Source organism: Brachyhypopomus gauderio, chromosome 2, assembly GCF_052324685.1.
Source record: "Brachyhypopomus gauderio isolate BG-103 chromosome 2, BGAUD_0.2, whole genome shotgun sequence".
Classification (NCBI taxonomy): domain Eukaryota; kingdom Metazoa; phylum Chordata; class Actinopteri; order Gymnotiformes; family Hypopomidae; genus Brachyhypopomus; species Brachyhypopomus gauderio.
In genome coordinates, this window is record NC_135212.1 from 24443384 (window position 1) to 24456903 (window position 13520).

General features: G+C 43.9%; 2 protein-coding genes across 6 annotated transcripts in view; both read right to left on the bottom strand.

The window, feature by feature from the left end:
• Positions 1–961: 961 nt before the first annotated feature.
• c2h15orf61 (chromosome 2 C15orf61 homolog) lies at positions 962–2314 on the bottom strand. The gene is made up of 2 exons (XM_076992338.1): positions 1353–2314; positions 962–1234 (listed from the first exon to the last, which is right to left on the bottom strand). Exons 1-2 carry the CDS (start codon positions 1693–1695, stop codon positions 1107–1109), a joined length of 471 nt encoding a protein of 156 aa, XP_076848453.1. The 5' UTR covers positions 1696–2314; the 3' UTR covers positions 962–1106.
• Positions 2315–2437: 123 nt separating this feature from the next.
• iqch (IQ motif containing H) overlaps positions 2438–13520 on the bottom strand; it is a 29396-nt gene continuing 18313 nt past the window's right edge. For 4 of the 5 annotated variants that reach the window (XM_076992333.1, XM_076992332.1, XM_076992334.1 and 1 more), the window contains 7 exons: positions 11839–11959; positions 11429–11715; positions 6818–6985; positions 5365–5490; positions 5060–5121; positions 4760–4868; positions 2438–2622 (listed from right to left, as the gene is read on the bottom strand). In XM_076992333.1, the coding sequence (XP_076848448.1) occupies positions 2539–2622; positions 4760–4868; positions 5060–5121; positions 5365–5490; positions 6818–6985; positions 11429–11715; positions 11839–11959 (957 nt within the window). In that variant the 3' untranslated portion in view covers positions 2438–2538. Of the gene's footprint in view, positions 2623–4759; positions 4869–5059; positions 5154–5364; positions 5491–6817; positions 6986–11428; positions 11716–11838; positions 11960–13520 lie in introns of all 5 variants that reach the window. The other variant, XR_013125577.1, reaches the window with a different exon arrangement.

Genomic DNA, 13520 nt, shown 5'->3' on the forward strand with positions numbered 1-13520 from the left:
TACATTTTGAAAAAAGAAAACAGCATTTTCAGTTAAAAAGAACATTTTTCAAGGAGTCATTTTTAATTCCAATTATTGACTTAAGTATTTATGTCACTGAGAAAAATCATTAGTTCCATGTGCTAAATACTGCTTGATCTAGGTCTAATTATATTTGGAAAGTGGCACAGAAGGAAACAGAAGAGGAAGTGATGACGGGATTTGGACCCATAGTATTGTTAATCTTGTAAATCCTGTAAAGCGCTTTGTGACAACATATGTTGTGAAAAGCGCTATACAAATATATTTGATGACACTATTGCAACCAAGCAATGGCTCCACAAATCTGTCCCGTCCCTCAAAATTACCCCATGTTAAAAGAAAGGGCCACAGGGTCCATTGATTTGCATGTAATACATGAAATTATTACTTCAGCCTAATTGTTACTAAGAGAGGAGGCAGAGATGCCGGGAAATCAAGGCCTCTGATAAATGTGTTCAGCACCACGCTTTGAGAGGTGGAGAGAATCAATATGGCAGTTTGTCAAAGCCAATCTCAGAGGGAGCGCGAAACTTCGACTCTGCAGCATAGAGTCACGGCTGCGTCAACTCAGCACAGCACATTATCAGAAATCAAAGAAGCTGAGCGTGACTGTGGGAGGGGCTGGGAGGGGCCACTGAAGGAAGGCCACATTAACTCTATGGTAATTAAAAACCATTTTATCAAACCTGTCCTCTCAACAATCCCTCTTGCTTCCTATTGACAATATGCTGGACAGAGAGTGAGCACTAATTTGACTTTAAATAAATGAACTGAAAGTATTTAAAAATCTGCATTAGCAAGGGAGCCGAACAAAACAGGAGAATAAGTAGACTGCAGCACCTGCATGCTACTTCAATATTCACTGGACTATACACAAGATATCCTGCATCATGACATTTCAGATTTAGTAACAAACACCATGAAAATATAAAACATGACATAGCTGGAAAAACAAACTTTATTATGGCGGTAAATCCTCATTATGAATGTTTGTTCTTGAACAAAACATGAATGTCACTCTAACAAGACAACTCACTGAAGTTGTAAAGTGCCAAGTGTCTAAGGCTGCATTATGCAGTCTAACATTAATACTGGGCACCATCTACTTCCTTATATGCAAAATAAACAGTTACAGGGCCTGCAGAAGTTTGCACGGTTTCTGTTACCCGGACCACCATCCATGAGCCTAGGCCATATGCCAGACAAGGAATACCTAGAAATAAGAAGGTTGAAAGGAGAAACTCAGTATATAGTAATACACCCTGCAAACATTGCTGCTGCCAGGTAGTGATGAATCAGATTTAAGTTTGCAGATCACTCTCCGGACTGACCTAAATTGATGACTTTCAGTAAACCAAAGAATTTGTTTTCAAAGTCAAGGTTCTGCGGAGGTGCTTTGGTACAGTGGTACTTGACGAAGGGGAAAGCGCCCGTCCTGAGGATTTGGTAGTTGACTCCCTGTACTTTCCAATTGAAGTTGGACAAGCCAAACTGGTCGTTGACCACAGCACTGTAGCGCACGCAGAAGGAGGTCCAGGGTGGAAGTCTGCGTTGTGCAAGGTGACATGTTAGCACCTCTGAAGCTAGAGGTCGGGGGCGTTTGTTCCCAAATGTTCGTGGGAAGATCATTAGCGTCAAAAAAATTTTGTGGATTTCCCGCAGAATTTCTTTCATCGTTTCAGCAGCTTAAAAGTGTCCAAGGTCTTCATACACGAGTAATGACAAAACAGTTAAACTTAGATGTTAAAAGTCGTTTACTCGCACTACCCGAGAGGAACATCGATGACATCCGAAGCACAGAACGTTTCGTTCGTCCCGTTATAAAGGAGCCAACGACACCGTGTCGGTTTGCGCAAACACAGACGCCATTTCATAAAGACGCGCAGCAGCCAGCTAGCCGAGCTCACGTTAGCCTGCTAACAACGGCTCACTAATGCAGCCACTCACCTGTTAACCGACTGCAGGTTTGGCGAAAACGACAAGCTAGGAACACCAACATATATGGTTTACATTTCTTTTTCTTTTCTCAGCAAAGCTTACTTAGCTAGTTAGGCTACTACTTGTCTTTAGCTAACCTTCAGCGGTACGTACGTCTACTATCCGAGTAGAAACAACTTCATCGGTTTGGTTCCCGTTAAAATGTATCCACATTAACGCCATAATTACAAAGATGTTGTTAATTACTGTCAAACGTGTTTTAGCGAACTACGTTAAGTTTATTTTCTTAAGTTAGCTGGGTCCGCATTGCGATCCAAAGCCATATCGCACATAAATATACGTCTAGCCAAAGAGCGACCTGTTTCAACATAAAGCCATAGCTATTCGTTGTATCACTTTACACGGTAATTAATTAAACCATGAGGCGTCTGCCATTTTTACCATCATATTTAATAGAAATAGAGGGGTTATACTGTATGTGACATTATATTTATGAATATGGTGTTGCAAGAGAGAAGATGTGCTGTAAATATGTAGATATTAATATGTAAATATAAATGTATAGAAAATAGATCTATTCTACTCTGCATTTTTCTGCATGTGAACTTTTCTAACATTCTGAATGGTCATGCCCAGCACCTCCTCAATATTCTTCATCAGGTCCTGTGAAATAAAATAAAATAAATTACTAAACATAAAAATGCATGCACCTAAATGTTTATCAACAATTATGTTCCTTAAATATTCAAAGACATCAGAGAGAACAAATAGGTACAGCAGCACGTGTATTTCAGTTTGTAACATGTACTCTAGGGGGAAATTCTTGTTTTGACCTTCAAAAACTGGAAAACATATTAAGCTAAAACTGCATTGTCATATACATTATGCTGCAAGTATTTATACCAAAACAACTGTCATTTCAAAGATTCCGTGGTTACAATTGCAAATTAATTACTAAAAAGACAGCTTTGTATTATTTGCTGTGCAAATATTTCATATAAACTCGAAAAATCAAGGGAACACTTAATCATTACTGTATAGCACCAAGTGAATTAAACATCAGGGATATCAATCTGTCCAGTTCAGAAGCATATGTGATTGTGAATCAATTTCATCTGCTTTAGTGCAAATAAAAGTGACAACAGGTGCTCTGGAGAGGCAACAGCAAGACAGCTCCCAAAGAGAATGGTTTTGCAAATGGTTGACACGCACAATTACTCTCTCCTTATCCTTCCTGATTTTTCTCTACTGTAGTTTTGCTTTTTGCAGTGGCCTTGTCAATACCAGTAACATGAGGTGGTTCCTGCAGCCCATTCAGGTTGCACAAGGTAGTCCATCTTGCTGCAAGGTTTGCTGTGTCTCCCTGCACAATTTCAAGAACATGGAAGAGATACCAGGACATGGACCATTACACAAGAAGAGCTGGACAGGGCTGCAGAAGAACATCAGTCCAGCAGCAGGGCAGATAAGTGCTCCTTTGTGAGAGGAGGAACAGGAGGAGCACTCTCAGAGCCCTGCAAAATGATCTCCAGCAGGCTACTGGTGTGCATGTTTCTGAACAAACTGTTAGAAACTGTTAGACTCTGTGAGTGTGACATGAGGGCCCAACAAAGTGCAGCTGGACTCGTATTTGCCAGAGAACACCAGAACTGGCAGGCCCACCCCGTTCTCTTCACGGATGAGCGCAGGTTCACACTGAGCACGTGTGACAGCTGTGAAAGAGTCTGGAGTCGCAGTGGTGAATGTTATGCTGCCTGCAACGTCATCCAGTATGACCAGTTTGGCTGTGAGTCAGTGATGGTCTAGGGAGGGTCACCAAAACCTGGCTACATGACATCCTTAGAGCCAGTGTCAGACATCATGCTGGGTTCCTTCTGGTGCATGCCAATTCCTGGCCTCGTATGGGAAGAGTGTGTAGGAGGTTTCTGGATGATGAAGTCACTGAAGCCACTGACTCTCCCTTCCTCTTGGACTTTACGTATTGGTGCATCTGATGCCACCAAGTAGCGCTACACCGATTCCCTAACCCAGATCTGGAAGGAGATCCCCAGGACACCATCCCCTGTGTCATCAGGAGCATGCCCAGATGTTGTCAAGGGTGCAAACAGACACATGAGGGCCATACACACTACTGAGTGACTACTGAGTTGACGTGACGATATCCAACAAATTTACTTTGTTTTTTGCTGTGCGTTGATTATTTGCATTTCCATCAATGATGTTACATCATTTTGTTCTCAGTTGGTACACAATTTATATCAGTAAAGATTTTCAACTTGAATCTTTCATTCACCGAGATGTGATGTTTCATGTGTTCCCTTCATTTTTTGATCGGTGTGTTTGGTATGGTTTTGGGCTGTACTATGACAAATAGGAGACATCCTTTGTCTTCAGTGTGTTTGAGCACAGATGTGTCTCCATTTGTGCTTGAAGAGTTCTAAGAAACAATATTGTAAAGGAGCATCAAGTTCTCATTGTTCCCTATGCTGAGAGAGTCTAGTTATTATCTTACACTACCCCATTCATTCAGAGCTGATTGAGACGTAAAGCATTTCCAAGGCCATGTGATTTAGTTAATATACACAAATTGGTGCTTGGTTGTACCAATCAATCCTTTTGAAACATGCCTCCAATGATCTTAACCTCCAGTCAAAAATACTTCCATGTCAAGACAACAGGCTCATTACTGAACAGTGTGTAATGCGTGATTAAGGTGTGGGAAAGATGTTAGTAACAGGTACCTTGTTTAGGGACGAGGTAAGGAAAAGAGTGTGCAATCATTAGGTCGTTAACATCGCACCTTAAAATTGGTCTCTCCTTGCATATTTGGGGATGATATTTCTTGATGAATGACAGACAGGTTGCGAGCAAAGGTCAGCAGCGCTCCCTGGAGATCTGGTGAGATTGTTCTGTTAACGAGACGCAGAGACAAACGAGCTTGCTAATGATTCCCTTCCACTGCCGCCATCAGAGGCAGAAACAAAATCACCTGGTTTGACTGCTGGGAGCTTAATGAGAGCTCTCAGGCTTAAAGAAAGTAGAAGAAAGCAGAAGAGATGAAGACAGCATGTGTGCCAGCATATTTTTTGGGAGAACTTACACCATGCCAAGGCTGCTCCTCTCTGCACTGTCTTGAAGGGTGAACAGAGAACCTTGCCTTGCCTGAAATCCAGGATGCCACTGAGTGAGTGCACCTAAACATGCATTTCATTTCTAATCATACGGTGGAACTGAAATTGGACGGTGGTATACAGTGTCTATGAAAAGCAGATGAGACGAGGGCTGTAGTGCCCACGCGGAGGACTGAGTCACGGTATGTTTCTCAGGAGCCGCGCAGGCCGCGTGGGAGGGAAAGTCTTGGGTAGTTAGGTGGTTCTATTCAACAAAAGAGCAGAGAGATTTTACCTTGATGTCAAAGCCTATGCCCTGTGCCTCGCACATCTGAAAGAAGACGCTGTAGTGAACCATGGAGAGGTTGGTGTGAATGAGCCGGCTGCTCATCACTGCAAAGCGGCAGGTGACTGGTGCTGGCTGGGAAGACACACGCAGGTAGAGTGTTGCATTACTGCTGCTGTTCTCTCTTACTCTAGTTTGTTTGCTTGAGCTGTTAATTTGGCCCTGGCCCCAATTTAGAACGATGAATTAACTTGAGGGTTTGTGCGAGTGGGGTTAACAGATACTACAGAAAGCAAACCAACAGAAGTTCTAGAGCTCACAAATGGACAAAGTGTTGGTCTGTGGGTATCTGCATTTGGGAGAGTGAGTCCTGGATTGTTAGGCTAAACCCCAACAGAGGGCGGAGAGGTGTCCTCTGAAATCCAGCCACGCTCACAGCAAGAGCAGGTAAAGGATGTGTCTGAAAGCACGCTACAGGAGCTGATTAGTTGGAAGTGGCAGGACTCTGAGGACCCTGAGCCAGTGTGAAGCATAGTCTTCCTGACAGAGGTACGGCATGAGCAGCTCAGTCCCCCCTGCGTTCTGGGGAGGCCCAGGGACTCTCTCCAACAGAGCTGCGATTTAAGCTGTCAAAGACACTGTCTGTAGCCCTACAATAAAATGTCTTTCCAGCGGGGACTTAATTGTGTTTGTAATATTCAGGCCCCAAATAATGGCCACGGCTAGAGCCATTAAGGACGAGCAGGGCAGGAGATGCACTGCCTACTGATCTCCCCACACACCCTAAATGAATGTTTGATAAAATAATACAAGTCGCAGATTAACAAGCGTAAACTCAGGTTTGCCACTAATAAAGGAAGTCCATTGTTTAGGGGTCCGGCATCAGGTTGATGAGGTGCTTAGGCATGCATACACATGCATAATGAATGCTGTATGAATTATTAATGGCTTGATTATTTAGGCTCATCTATCAAAATGATAATGAATTCAGCATCTAAACACCAATCAGGTCCGAAGCGTAATTACAGCGTTTACTTGTATTTAACAAAAATAAAACAACAAACCTTTGGCTGATCAATCTTTATAGACGCAGTGATGTATTGAGATAATATCCTGTTGAGAGGACTGTTATTGCTCTCTAGGCCACTCATTGGCCACGCACACTGGGCAATAACATCCTGCTGCCAGTTTGTCATGTTTAACAATTCAAACAGTATAGAGACCTATACTCTTCCCACAAGTTCAGCTAGTGTTGACTCTGTATACTAAGGCCAACTGTAAATGGACATATATACACAGCTGGGACTTTGGGAGGTACAGTTATAGTTTTGGTCTATTGCTTACCTGCCTGTATGATATAAGTGTTAGTCTAGAATATTTCTGAAATGTTCTGTAAAGCGTAACGCATGTTAGATGGTGTTAGATGGTGAATGCAGAATAGGTGACAGGATTGCAGAGGTACAGTGTTGGCCTTGGATGCTCTGTGGCGCGCGGCAGGCTTGTTATCTCTGACTGGAGGGACCTCCAGACGAGACGTACGGCAGTCCAGCGTCCCCCCTGTCATAAGCAGCGTCAGCTGGGTCAGGGCCAGCTGGTTACTGTAGCCTAGGTCCAGATCAACAGCCCACACCTAGACAGACACAAAGATCCACACATACACACACACACACACACACACACACACACACACACACACACACACACACACACACACACACACACACATTATCGTTATAACTGCCTGAAAACAGCCATAATGGTACAAATAATTTCGCCTTTACTTGGTACATACACATAAATGAATTTTTAATCACATAATAATAATAAAACAATAATAGTTTTTCACTACTGTCATTCCTGAGAGAAAGTTTAGATAAACCAGCAACATTTGCTAACTAAGGAGTCAGGTCCATATTAATGAACACTGCAGGTCGTTTCATTCCTAAAATAAATAATCATACACAGTGAGAAAAGGAAGGGAAAACCAATGTTAATGACGAAGACTCGTGAAATAGTTGTTTAATAAACAGATCCCGTCGAGCGTATGTGCATGAGTGAGGGAGGACGAGCGGGGCAGAGGGAGAGAGAGTCTGGCCCCAGACTACAGAACAGTGCGTCTGCCGCCTGACGGCCCGCCTGCTCTACATCTGTATGGTTAATGGCGTCATTATAAGGATATTAAGGGGTCAAGCCCCGTTGTGGCCTTATGCTTAAACAGGGCTAATTTTCCCTGATAATAATCTAATAGCTGTGCCCCTCTTCAAACAGTGGGAAATAAATCACCAGTGAAAGAGTTGTTAATAACTAAGTGGCAGTTGGCAGCCTCTCCCGCCGTCTCTATTTGTCAAGCTAAACGCTCCTGCCAACAAATGCAAATGGCGGCTGAACTGGGCCTTCGGCGCCTTTAATCGGGGCTGGCCGGGGCTGGCCGGGGCAGGCCGGCGTTCTCCGGGCCACCACGTGCCCAGGCCTAAACCCAAACTGAAGCCTGTGCTTCAATTGTCTACTGGAGGAAACTAGAGTAGGAAGATGTGAGAAAAACAATGTGATCAGTTTTTGTATGTTTTCTTTTTGTAAATGGATGTGTCGCTTTGTCTTAAGTACCAGTTGTTGTAAAACACATTAGATTCCAGAAAACACGACTGATGTGGAACCATGTACGTGTAAATGTAAATGTACATTAATGTTACGTTACTACTATATTATAATGCTGCCGTTGTTTCTAGATTTGAAACACCATTTTCATTTGTGCCTCACTTCAGATTTAGCTCAATGTATGTCTGTAGACATATGTGACAAACACAGAATGCACTGAAGTGCTGTCTTAAAACAGGCAAGTACGTATAATTACATGCACAAAACAGCCAGGACGTACTTTCATCATAATGCTGCTGTTAAAAGCAGCACTTCCACACAGCAGAGGAAGAAGGACGTGCTTAAATGAACTCCTATAGAAACGTGTGTCTCGCCACCTGTCCCCTCACGTCCCCTCACGTCCCCTACCACACACACAAGATATTCAGCCCAAATCTACGTCCTTGAGCCATGCTGTGTAGATGAGTGCAGGCAGCGTCTGCTTTGTAAAAGTGCTGCTTCGCATGTATGACACAGAGCATCCTCGTTAACGTTTTTAAATAAATCAAACAAATATGAAGAGTCTTGGTGGAAGTGTGTGTAATCTGTTCAGTACAAAGTGATGCACGGCGGACCCACATTAAGGTCCTAGTCCAGCGTGGGACTACTGTAGAGCACAGACCTGGGTCAGCAGGCGAGCTCAAACGAATTTTGTTCTGAATTGATCTAGGCATGTCTCTTGTCCAGAGTTAATACTGGGGTTTGTGTGATGGGCCAGGCTCCAGAGAGCCATTTAGCCAGTCAGTAAGAATCACCTGGGCCTACCTCATTGTCAGCCTGCACAAAAGCGCCTGATATATACGCCCGGCTTGTACCTGTTTTCTATAGCGCTTCTGCTTTCATTAAAAGCTGTAATCCTGCAGCTGAGCCTCTCTGTGCATACAATGTGAGGGGGTCTACAAGGGCAAACACATGCGACCCTCCCTCCAAACCCCCCCCCCCCCCCCCCCCTTACAAAACACAGACATAAAAACCACAGCAGCTTCAGCAACAGGTTTGAATCTAAGCTGATGTCCAAACACACGGGTCTGCTCTGGCCATTACTGGCTATTTGCATTTTGAGAGACATTTGGGTATTTAGCAAGCTGATCATATTAAATAAATCCAGTTAATAAGTAAAAAAATGCTTTCAGTTTCATATACAGTTCAATTACAAATTGACAAATGTTGAGGTTGAATATAATAATAATAATAATAATAATAATAATAATAATAACAATGATATATATATATATATATATATATATATATATATATATATATATATATATATATATATATATATATACACACACACATGTAATATTGCATTGCGTTTGACCTGTCTGTCTGTCTGTCTGTCTGTCTGTCTGTCCCCCCAGTGCCACTGTAGCATCTGTAGCAAGTTACAGTGCCACTGTAGCATCTCCAGGGGGGTCTGGGATTCAGCAGCACTGAGTGAACATCTTCAGTCTAAGCTGCTGTTTACAGGCTCTGATGCCTTTTACACTGAACGAGATCCGATCAAGAGTCTTCGGCACCACGGCGGCTCTGGAAGGGCAGTGCACACACCGCTGCCTCAGTGCTCAAACAGCCAGCCTCCCCCGGCTCAACAGAGCTCGCAGACATTTAGGAGCGGGAAACAGGCTTTTGACTGGAGCCCCCATTTTCAGTGTAGACAATTACAATGACAGCGCATAACTGCGCCCTCTAGTGGCCATGGAGGTTGGCCCAACTTAAGCAAGGAACAATGAGACTAGATAAATCAGCATTTGGAAACTGCAGAGATTATCAGCAGATAAATGATTAATTCACTTATTACTTGGTGTAAATATGTATGGATGCATGCAAATCCGAGCTGATATCAGTAAATAATACAAATACAATCTGAAGAAAAATCCAGATAATTTGGACTGATTACATAAAAAATTGTAAATATTAACAATAGACTAAATGAAACATGTACAGCGGAATTTTGGCTAAGGACCATTTATATGGTCCATTTTTGAAAAGCACCATATAAAGCAAGGCCTGAAGACACCTAGCAAGGACCTGAGGACCTGAACGGTGGCTGATTCTCTGGGACATGGAGGGATTCATTCTTCCTCCTCATCCTCACGCTGGTCGTACTGTTCACATTCTAGTGTACTACGATTTATTATTCTGCCTTTTTAGGGGCAGTCAAAGCAGGATTTATGATTTGACATTTACCATTTACATTATTTTTCTCCACTTCACACACATCATTCTGACTCTCGTCTATGTGGCTCTATGGATCCCTGATAATGTTTCTCTTTATTTCATCTGCTTTGATAAGACTACAAGACAAAGAGCAGCTTGACACTGGACAGGATGCTAACTCAAGTTAGCATCCTGTAGCTCTCTCTCTCTCTCTATGTGGAACCCCAGAGTCCCTCACAAAATCTCAGTCAGACCTTTAGCTGCACTGGAGCACTCTTACACTATGCTAAATGAACACATTATGGCCACATTAAGATTTTTGGTGTCCATTTAAAGTAACTCCAAAAGCAGCGAATCATACAGTCAAACTAATCAAAACTGCTTATCAAACGTGTGTGCATGTGTATGCACATGTGTGTGGGTGTGTGTGACTTTTAAGGAGAAAAAAACAGCCTCCTTTAGAATTAAACCTGACTAGAACTATCATTCTGTGACACTTAAAACCACAGAAAATACTGCAAGATAGCCCCAGAGAAGGCCAGAGCACTCTGTGTTTGATGAAGTGCCACTATAGCCACACCTCCTGGTCGCCAAGACACAAACCAGCACATGGTTGGGGTGTTGCAGGGTCAGAGGCCAAGACCTTAAATGGGGAATTAGTTTATTGACACAATAAGACCTGACAGTTTATTAGATGGCCTTTTGCCACATTAGCCCCTCTCTCCTTTGGTCACTCTCTCTCTCTTCACAGTTCCCAAGGGAACCCACCGTGAGCAATCCATCTACCCAATAACATCCCCTTCCTAATACAGCGAATTGAGCGGTCGCGGCAGTGAGGCGAGAGTCTGAGTGGCAGTAAAGTGTTACACCCTCTAACCGCACAGAGCCCCATGTCTGATCCCATCTCAACAGCTCCTGGTTATGGCTTTGTTTCCTCCAAGCTGTAAAAGTGTTGACACTGATGACTCCATCTAACTCTGAGTGCTCTCGTGTTCGACGGAAGGATTGACAGAGTGGGGTGTTACCTGACTTGGGTTGAGTCTGGAGCTCTGTTAAACACATCTGTCTTTTAAAAAAGGCTAAAGGGCATAACCATCACTGTAAAAGGTTCCATTACCAACACCATTATGATATTTGTTTAAATTATTAGCTGATACGTCCGCAAGCTTCATCTGACTTAACCCAAGCTAAGCTCATCTAACCAATTCCACAGGAGCGTGAAGTGACAAAACAAGCCGCACTGAGCATGTCTGACAGCGGTCCAGTCGTGACCTCTGACCTGCTGTTCCAGAGTCTCGGGCTGTAGGAAGGTGACCAGGTCCACGGAGAGGTGGCCCAAGATTTGCCTCTGCTGACAGGCTCGGCCCACACGCATGCAGATGGAGTGGAGGGCATCGGGGCACACGGAGGTCTGGGGTATGGAGCAGCCTGCCACTTGCAGAGAACCAGGCCCGAGCAGCTGGTCCCCACAGGACAGGGTCCGCACTTCTCCCCCCGGCTCCACCAGCAGGTCCACCGTCAGACTGGTCACGCTGTCTGAGGGGGGGTACGCCTCAATCACGCCACCTGAGAGAGGGAAGGAGAGACAGGGAGAATGAATAACACCGGCAGGCACTGGTCATACCAATCATGTCCCTTTCATGGCGATCAGATGCGTGATTGAGGGCGACAGGTAGAGCAAGTGCGCACCTTTTCGGAGGAAGTGCTCCAGGAAACAGGCCCAGGTTGGGTAGCAGGATGTGTCGAAAGGCTTGGCATGGGATTCCAGCAGAGCAGGAACTGCCTCCAGGAACTTTATGAGCACCGCTTCCTGTTTGATGAGAGAGAGGAAAATGCAGCAAAAACATCAGCAGAGAAGAGCTACTAGATATTTCATACTTCCCTATTCAATGTATCTGTATTTAATATGTTTCTGACCTTAATATCTTAATAGAAGTCAAGTGTAAAAGCATTAGCTTATATAGTGTAATTATTCTTGATAAAGTGTGTGTGTGTGTGTGTGTGGGTGGGTGGGTGTGTGTGTGTGTGTGTGTGTGTGTGTGTGGGGGGGGGGGGGGGTGTGTGGGTGTGTGTGTGTGTGTGTGTGTGTGTGTGTGTGTGTGTGTGTGTGTGTGTGTGTGGGGAGGAGCTGACTGACGGGCTGGTACCAGGGTATCACAGTAGCCTAATGGCTTTAAGTAAAGATAATACTGACTGTGCTCTGACTGCACCGGCCCCCCAATAACAACAATCACGAGCGGGCAGATAAATACCTATGCAAGCTGATCAATGAGCCGATCAATCAGGGACGGTCACTGATCAATGCTGCTCTTGTTTCAGTAACTGGAAAAGGCCATAGAAGCTTTGCTACTTGATTATGTTGTTAATTGCACGGTTTGACTTTGCGTGCGTGGCTGTTAAGACCCGTTGTTTACTAGCGCTCTCTAATGTGAGAGGACACTTAAGTGAAATGAAACACACAAACACAAGCTGTGCATGGTGCGCATGCAGACGGAGGAGGAGGTGTGGAAGATGCCTCCTCCCCAGAGTGAAGAACACTTCACTCCTGCTCACTTTAAAGGCTCAACATTTCTCATTAAGTCCTGCCGGCTGCACGAGGCTGCAGCAAGACTTCTACTATGAAATAACGAGAGGGCGCAAATTATGCAAGCGTCTTCCTCCATACGTTCTTTTACATTATGTCCTAAAATAAAAACGTGTCGCAAGTAACTTGTGAGTGGCTGTGTGAAGAGGGCAGATGAGCAGTTTGGTATTCCAGTCATGAAACAGCCATCATCATATTCAACTACTGTAAGAACCAGGGTCAATCGCTGCACAGTGATTTCGCCCCGACACAAGCCATAAAGCACACAATGGAGCGGTAAAAAGTGTGAGGAAGCGGCCCCTCGCTCGGCCCCACCGAGCACGCACACTCGCAGAATTTGCCAATGCACTTGCACACGAACAGCAGGGTAGCATGGAAGAGCGTGCGAGAGGAATGTTTTGCCATTCGTTATATGGACTTAAACTGCAGGCTGAGTGAGGGGATTGGAGACTTGGCTTCCACATAAAGATGAGTGATCAGACAATAAATAAGTAAAATAGATATAGGGTCTCCGATTGCTGTTTGATCTCTCTACTACAGAGCAAAATATTTCCTGGGGACATTTTAGTTTATAGGATAGTCCACAACAGCAGAGAGGATATGTGTTGATCCATTTTATTATTCATGTTATTTTTTTTCTTTACTGTGAACTCTTAAACAGCTGCTGCTTTGGGTTAAAGTTTTCAAAGCCAAATAACATGACAGCTAGAAACATCAACATAGACTCTCTAATAAACTCATTAAACCATAAAGCTCTACAAACTCTACAAAGGGCTCCACAACCCTT

What these genes read in the sequence shown, in the direction of transcription:
- c2h15orf61 (XM_076992338.1), bottom strand. Translation starts at nt 1,695, where the DNA reads ATGAAAGAAATTCTGCGGGAAATCCACAAAATTTTTTTGACGCTAATG. An exon ending in ACTGAAAGTCATCAATTTAG is followed by an intron (nt 1,235 to 1,352) that starts GTCAGTCCGGAG and finishes TCTTATTTCTAG; the next exon opens with GTATTCCTTGTCTGGCATAT.